General features: G+C 40.4%; 1 protein-coding gene across 1 annotated transcript; it reads left to right on the top strand.

Annotated features, from left to right (window-relative positions):
• Positions 1-7,003: 7,003 nt before the first annotated feature.
• Positions 7,004-7,871, top strand: LOC135710164 (uncharacterized). Its single transcript, XM_065232676.1, has 2 exons — positions 7,004-7,537; positions 7,602-7,871. Exons 1-2 carry the CDS (start codon positions 7,004-7,006, stop codon positions 7,869-7,871), a joined length of 804 nt encoding a protein of 267 aa, XP_065088748.1.
• The last annotated feature ends 818 nt before the right edge of the window (positions 7,872-8,689 follow it).

The raw sequence follows: 8,689 nt of genomic DNA, 5'->3' as shown, positions 1-8,689 counted from the left end.
GTGGAAATATTATAAGTTGAGTTTTGGAAGCGTTGGGAGGAATCTTCCATTTTTGTAAATAAGAAGAGAAAATATCTAAACTTTTCTGCAGTCTGCTGCAAATAACACGAAGACTTCTTCCTTTAGCGGAAATGCCTGTGTCATCAGCGAACAAAGATTTGTGGCAACCCTGAGGCAAATCAGGGAGGTCTGAAGTGAAAATGTTATACAATATAGGCCCAAGAATGCTACCCTGAGGAACTCCTGCTCTAACAGGTAGTCGATTAGATTTGGAATTTTGATAATTTACCTGCAGAGTTCTGTCAGTTAAATAATTTTGAACTAATTTCATAATGTAAAGTGGAAAATTAAACTTTTTCAATTTAGCAATCAAACCTTCATGCCAAACACTGTCGAATGCTTTTTCTATGTCTAGAAGAGCAACTCCAGTTGAGTGGCCTTCAGATTTGTTTGAACGAATTAAATTGGTAACTCTCAAGAGTTGATGAGTAGTTGAATGCCCATGGCGAAATCCAAACTGCTCATCTGCAAAAATTGAGTTCGTATTGATGTGAAGCATCATTCTATTCAAAATTATCTTTTCAAAAAGTTTACTTATTGAAGAAAGCAAACTTATTGGGCGGTAGCTAGAAGCTTCAGCTGGATTTTTATCCGGCTTCAAAATTGGAACAACTTTTGCATTTTTCCATTTATCAGGAAAGTATGCCAAATGGAAACATCTGTTAAATAATTTTACCAGGAAAGACAAGGTACTCTCTGGGAGTTTTTTGATGAGGATATAGAAAATTCCATCATCACCTGGAGCTTTCATATTTTGAAATTTTTTAGTTATGGACCTTACTTCGTCCAAATCAGTCCCCCAGGAATCATCAAAAATATTTTCCCGAGAGAAAATATTCCGAAAATCCCGAGCAACCTGATTCTCAATAGGACTAGTAAGACCCAAACTGAAATTATAGGAACTCTCGAATTGCTTAGCAAGTTTCTGAGCTTTTTCCAAATTTGTGATCAAAATTTTACCACCTTCTTTAAGCGCTGGAATTGGCTTTTGAGGTTTTTTCAAAATTTTTGTGAGTTTCCAAAAGGGTTTGGAACTCGGGTCTAATTTAGAAATATTATTTTCAAAAGTTTTGTTCCTCAGGGCAGAATATCGCTTTTTAATTTGTTTTTGCAAATCCCGCCAGATAACTTTCATGGCAGGATCGCGTGTTCTTTGAAATTGTCTCCTACGGACATTTTTAAGACGGATCAAGAGCTGAAGATCATCGTCTATTATAATTGAATCGAATTTAACCTCGCATTTTGGGACTGAGGCAGCTCTCGCTTCAACTATAGAAGTAGTCAGAGATTCAAGAGCATAATTAATTTCATCTTTGGTTTGCAAAGGAATGTTTGGATCGAAGTTATATTCCATAAATGTTCGATATTGCTCCCAATCAGCCCTATGGTAATTGAAAGTAAAGCTGTTGGGATTACAAATTATTTCTTGGGATATTTCAAAAGTTACTGGAAGGTGATCAGAACCGAAGTCAGCATGGGTAACCAGTTGGCTACAAAGTTGACATGAATCAGTTAAGACCAAATCAATAGTGGAGGGATTTCTTGCAGAAGAAAAGCATGTTGGGCTGTTTGGATATTGAACAGTGTAATAACCTGCAGAACAATCATCAAACAGAATATTACCATTGGAATTGCTTTGAGCATTATTCCATGAGCGGTGTTTTGCATTAAAATCACCAATAATGAAGAATTTAGACCTATGACGGGTAAGATTCTGAAGGTCACCCTTGAGAAAATTCTTTTGCTGGCCTACGCATTGGAATGGCAAATAGGCAGCTATAAACGTAAGTTGTCCAAATTTTGTTTCAACAGAAACACCCAAAGATTCAAAAACTTTGGTTTCAAATGAAGAAAGAATTTTACGTCAGATTCGTCTATGAATAATGATGGCAACGCCACCACAGGGTCCATCAAGACGATCATTTCTATAAATCAAGTAATTTGCGTCCTTCTTAACCTTATGGTCAGGTTTAAGGAACGTTTCAGTTATAACGGCAATATGCACGTAATGAACTCTCAAAAAGTTAAATAGCTCGTCTTCATTATCTTTAAGAGATCGAGCATTCCAATTTAAAATGTTTAATGCTTTAAAATCCATTACTGAATTTTAAAGTCATGACAATATTATTAGCAAATTTTACTCCAGTTTGAATAGCATCAAACATGGAGTTAGATTTAAGCATATCAGAAATCATGTCAATTAATGAATTCTGTAAAAATTCCATTTTAGGAGCAGTAATGCTTCCTAAGTCAAAATTGTCAAAATTTCCGTTAGAACGTTGGTTAGTATTTTGATTTCCACCCGCTGCAATAGCAGCATAGGTAGCTCCATTAACTCGCTGAACATTGTTAGCAGCGAGGGGAGTAGGTACAGATGAAAAATTTGAAGCAGGGGTGATATTTGTACCTACGGGTACGAATGTAGAATTTGTTCCTCGCTGACCGTTGTTAACAGCAGAGGAATTTGTACCTGGTCGGAAACGTGGAGCGTTTCCTACCTGTCGGTTAGAACGAGATTGTAGGATCGCTTTGCGAGTCTTACATTCCCAAAAATTGGATTTGGGGTTTTCACCACAATTTGAACATTTAAATTTCTTAGGATCTTCCTTCACAGGACAGTCGTCCTTTGCGTGAGAGGAATCACCACAATTCATGCATTTAGCTGGCATGTAGCAATTTTTAGTTCCGTGACCCCATCCCTGGCACTTACGGCACTGAGTGAGGTTTTGGAAATTTCCTCCAGTCTTCCTGAAGTGTTCCCACTTCACTCGGACATGGAGCATAAGGCTAGCTTTTTCTAAGGCCTTAAGGTTGTTTAGTTCACTAGACTTGAAGTGAACTAAATAAAAATCATTAGAAATCCCGTTGCGCGAATCGCCAAGACGGGATTTCATTTTCATTTTGATTACTTGGAGTGGCACAACTCCAAGTAATTTTGCCAGATCATCTTTGATCTGATCCAGGGATTCACCACTGGGCAGTCCTTTCATGACAACCTTGAACACACGTTCAGTTTTGGTGTCGTAAGTAAAAAATTTGTGCTTCTTCTCAGTAAGATACTTGAGAAGACATTTAAATCCGTCCAAGGTTTCAGCCAACACACGGCATTCACCCCGACGTCCAATTTGTAGTGAAAACTTAACTTTCATGAAATTCAAAAGTTCCATGCGAAGAGCATTGAAATCGGTAGTGGTTATCACAATAGGGGGAATCTTTTCTTTCTTGGCATTAAGCCGGGAAAGTTTACTAGAATTTTTCTTGGATGATGGATCATTCTCATCATCCGTGAGCAAATCAAATTGATTACTCAAATTAATTTCTTCAGAAGGGGGGTCAAGAGTTTGCCCCTTTCTTTTGCGTTTAGGCGCCATGGCGGCAGTAAATTTTTATCCAAATCGACTTCCAAGCAGATTACTATAAGAATCTGAAGGATCGAAGAGGAATTTTCCAAATCGATATCCAAGAAGGATTACTTTGGGTAGGGTCCAAACAAAGATCGAAGAGGAATAAGAGGAGTTGAACAAGGTAGAAAATTTTTACAGGTTGAGCACTGAAAAGTGCTGTTTAAATTTGTTGTAGCTTTAGGTAGTAGTAACACTTCCTTAAGCAAAAAGCAAATAGATCCGCACGGCAAGAGAGCACGATGCGGACTGACCTAATGCAGCTAATTTTTGTCTGTATAAGCTGATCTGCTGCTAAAATTGTTTGTTGGGGTGCTGCAAGCTTCGATTCGATTTGGTGCGAAATGCGTCTATAGTGCAATTGATGGTATATGTTATCCCCTTAAAAATTTAAAAAATAAAAAAATTAAATAAAAAAATACATTTTTTGAGCAAAATTATTTTTAAGCCTTAATTTTTATATGGTGCATTTTTTAAGAGTGTATGTATTTTTTAAAATAGTCCCAGCCATTACCTACGTCTTTGTCGAAGGCTCCAAACCGATCGTACAAACCATTCGAGCTTCTGTCATGTCGTCGCCAGAAGGTTTTTAAATAATTTTGTAATTATGTTAGGTTATTTTTCGAACAAAGTTTCTTTCAAAAAAGGCATTGCGTCTAGAAAATCATCTCGTGAAGGGTTTTTACAAAAATTTACATTCTAGGAAAACTGGCTGTATGGTGTCTGTATGCTGCAATCCATTGCAAGAACTGCCATTAAGTTTACTGTATGAAACATAAGGGTGTCCACGATGAAATTGCCACACTATGAAATTGCTCTAATTTTTTAACCGTTGGGTAGAATTTAATGAAAATTTGGGTGGATTTAGTTCATAGTGCATTATTTACATCCTGCAAGTTTTAAAGTCATGTGATCAAAACTCGCGGAAATGGAGTCGAAAGAACAGCTCGTGCGTGATAAAATCTTGCGCATTCATCACGAGAACAAGGATCTCTCGCATCGTTCCATCGCTAAAACGTTGGGAATCGCGAATTCCACGGTGTCGCGAGTGATTAAGCGGTTCGAGGAACGGTTGACCACCGATCGGAAGCCCAGAAGTGAAGGAAAAAGTATTCCGTACAACACCAAAAATCACAACCGCGTAGTTGGGGCCTTCAACCAAAATCCGAACGCCTCCGTTAGGGATGTGGCTAAGAAGCTGCACCTAAGCCGAAGTTTTGTCCAGAAGGCCAACACTAAGGCTGGGCTTCGAACGTTCAAGGTACAAAAGGCCCCTAATCGTGACGAGAAGCAGAACAAGTCCGCCAAAACCCGTGCCAGGAAGTTGTACCTCAACATGCTGACGAAAGTTGAATGCTGCATCATGGACGACGAAACATATGTGAAGGCTGACTTCAAACAGATCCCCGGCAACCTGTTTTTCACGGCCAAGGATAAGTTCAGCGTTCCGGAGCATGTCCGCACTTAGAAGATGTCCAAATTTGCGAAGAAATTCCTGGTTTGGCAAGCCATCTGCACGTGCGGGAAGCGGAGTGCACCTTTCGTGACCCAGGACACGATGAACGGACAGGTGTACATAAAAGAGTGCCTCCAGAAGCGGCTGCTTCCTCTCCTGAAGGCCCACAACGTCCCAACAATCTTCTGGCCGGATTTGGCCTCATGCCACTACTCCAAGGACGTGCTGAAGTGGTATGCGGACAATAAGGTCAATTTCGTGCCGAAAATGTTCAACCCTCCCAACACTCCGGAGCTCCGCCCCATCGAGAAGTACTGGGCGATTATGAAGCAGCACCTTCTTAAACGACCTAAGGTAGTGAAGACAGTCGAGGAACTGAAGAAAGTATGGGTTTACATGCAAAAAACGGTTGATTCACAGGTTGTGCAGAATCTTATGGCCGGGGTTAAGGCCAAGGTGCGGGCATTTGCGTATGGACTGTAAATAAAATACGAGTAAAATGGTAAAATGAAGTTTAATAGTTATTTCTCAATCCCTGAAAATTTGATGGCAATCGGATGAAAACTCGAATTTTGCGAATCAATTTTGTGTGTGGCAATTTCATCGTGGACACCAGAAGATGTAATAGATCCAACCTAACATTGGAAGTAAGAGAAATTAATTTTGCGTGCAGATTCGTACGCTCGATAATTATGACATTTAGTTACGCTGGAGTTCAGTTCGAACTATCCAAGAGTCAGCACGTAGCGTCGGGCATAATGAAGCTGTTGGCAAGTTTTGAGAATCTATTTAGCGATGATATAAAGCAGCATTGTATACCAGCATATATCTAACCCAATCAAGCATTGTTTGTATGGTGGAGATTTGTTTGAGTTTATTATCAAATAATTCATTTTCATCTACGAATAAATAGATGAAAGTTCTCCCCGGGAAAACTCTCAGTAGCCAGCTTAACCCGGAGTTAACTTTCGCTGGTAGAAACATCAACGTTTGCAACCAACCGTGACTGGCATCATTTTGCATTTGCCAGCACCTACCTATAGTTTGTATGCCACTGCTTATTTGCAGCAGATGCACGGTTGAAAAATTGAAAACTTGTGCTGCAATGAGGGGAACGGAGAAGACTTAATCTGCAGAGTTGAATCTCTTGAAAAGCTCGGTTTAATTTAATTATTCGGCTCTAAAAAGATGATCTCGGGCTCAACTTTGAAACCGACGTACAGTTGTTGAAGTTTTGAATTGTTCGAATTGGATTTTAATGAGATGCAAAACGTTTATCCATCACGCTGAAAACAGTACATTGATTCATTTTCGTTATGGGTGGTAAATTCTCAAAATGCAGACAATGGTTTAGGGTTCAGAACTTATTAAACAAGACCCACAAATAACTCGCTTTTTAGCGTATTAGATATTTACACACTGACACACGATACCCTTTGGGAGAATTCAGTCATTGGTACGCGAATGTGTATGTTAAAAAGCTATGATTTATTACTAAAAGTTCAGTTTTGCTGTAGGACTTGTTTCCAACAGGAGATGAAACGATATACAAGCGAAAGGGTTCATTTTTCAACGTTTCTACAGTTGAGATGATGAGGGACCGGTTTTTCTCACGAGGATAGTATCGTATGCGAACTGGTGAAAAACAATCCGGAGAATGAGTGTAACGGGAAAATTTACTTTTTGGTTTCCAACTTTTCCACACCATAAAATTGTTGAATCTGAGTCCGGAACTCAGAGCAATACTTCAAAGACTTGTTATTACCAACCACTAGAAGCAGAAGATGCATCGCGTGCACCACTCACTTCGTATTTTCTGCCCATCACACCACCAAGCATCCACACCGTCACATTGGTCACGCTGCATAATTTTCAATGTCACCAGCAGCGTGTGGTGCATCTTCACACTCGGCAGCGTCAAGCCATGGTACCTCACATAATTACTCTCACCCAGGAAAGCAAAAGCTCTCCGTACCAGATGCGACTCTACCTTCAAGGCCCATTTCCCAAATTAGTCTTACAGTGCAAGCTAACGGTATCGGAAGAACCGCTCCAGAATCCAAGCTTTCCTCCAGCTTTGGGCGCGATGGTAGTCAACTCAGTCCACAGTTCGAAACCGACACCGTCGGGTGTAGTTTTCGAATCTCCCGCGAATCCGAGCTCTTCCATTGATCGCCAGTTCTCGTTCTACCGTCCCCGTCCGTTCGTGTTCACCATGTACTCTCCGAGCTACAATCCATATTATGGACCGTCCCATCCAGGGGGGCCCGTGTCAGCACCGGGACCGTATCCGGTGTACTCGGCAGCCGATAGCTCCCAAGGCCACGGTGCCAAGTATGGACCACCTCCCAGCGGATCCGGCTACGGTGGGGGAAGTGGCCATGGTGGTAGTTCTTATGGACCACCTTCCGGAGGGTACGAATATCATCCTGCACCACATCCACCACATCCACCACATCCACCGCACCCACCGCATCCAATTCCGATTCATATCTCCAAACCTAAATCAAAGAAGGGTAAGGGAGCAGCACTGTCCGCGCTGACCCTGTTGGCATTTCTCTACTTTTTGAATATGCTGCAAAGTTGCCTCAAGGAACACATGGACACGATGAACCCAACTGTGAGTGTTCGGATTATTTGATAAACAGGAATGTAATTAATAGATGATTTATTTTTCATTGCAGATAATGGTGATGACTGCCGGTGCAACTCGCCGAAAGGATGTCGATGAGGTGTTGGTGAACGAAAAGGACGAAATGCTAGGAGAGTACGACGCCAACGGGGATGGCTACGAGGCAATTGACGGTAAGTATCATCTGCTGACGACAAGTGCCAATCGGACGCAAAGTTTCGGCAACGGTGGAAAGCAGATCTATAGGATTCGGAAAGCGGGTACATCTGACCAGCGGCATCGCGATGTGGATGGTGAAGTGATCTACTATGATTACTATTGACAGTTGAATGTGTCTATCGCTTAATGCCTTTCATTTATTTTGCAATTTGATATAAATTATGAAGAACATTTAAACATAAATGGTGCGTAGCTAATAAAAATCATTTTGAAAAGCAAATTGCATTATTGTAGCAATGAAAAAAGACATCCATGAGGGGTAGTTAATTAGTTGAAGCTCTCTATACCAGAGATGCCAGATGTCTGTGAATTTACAGACTTTTATTTTTTCACAGAATGTTTTTTCGTTACAGACATTTACAGACTTTTGAAATCAAGGGAAAATTTTAAAATTTATTTGGTTACACTGTTTTACATCTTTAATCAAATTACACCACACGAACGAGCTGTCACTGTTATAGACGGTCATATAGCGAATTCGTTTATCATTCAGTTCCAACCTGGATCGTGCATCAAGATTGGGTCTGATTTTGTTCTGAAAAACTACTTACTGAATCGTTTGTTTTTAAAACCTACCTCAGGTTGAGGTTCGTACTGACAAAAAGTTCGGTTTCGCACGAATTCGCTAATAGCACTGTGCAACAAGGCTTTCTAGGACTGGAAAAATTCACATTATTTGACTTTCTCGTGATCCCCTGAGTAAAAGTCTCGAACAAACTTATACCCTAACATGTCCTAATTTTTTGGTACCGCCCTCTTTATGAATTTCGGTATGTATGCCCGATGCCGTTTGTATACTGCCTAACTAAAAAACGAAAAGCTGTTTTTAGTAATTTACTTGAGGAACATTTTTCAAAGATATCTCATTGTATTACCCCTCGTTTGGATGATTTTTCAAATTGGGTTCCCCCCTAAAAATCT

The sequence above is a fragment of the Ochlerotatus camptorhynchus genome, unplaced genomic scaffold, assembly GCF_037179485.1.
Source record: "Ochlerotatus camptorhynchus isolate MF236.1 unplaced genomic scaffold, CSIRO-AGI_Acam_v1.1 ptg000371l, whole genome shotgun sequence".
Taxonomy (NCBI): domain Eukaryota; kingdom Metazoa; phylum Arthropoda; class Insecta; order Diptera; family Culicidae; genus Ochlerotatus; species Ochlerotatus camptorhynchus.
This window is presented reverse-complemented; position numbering and strand designations above follow the sequence as displayed.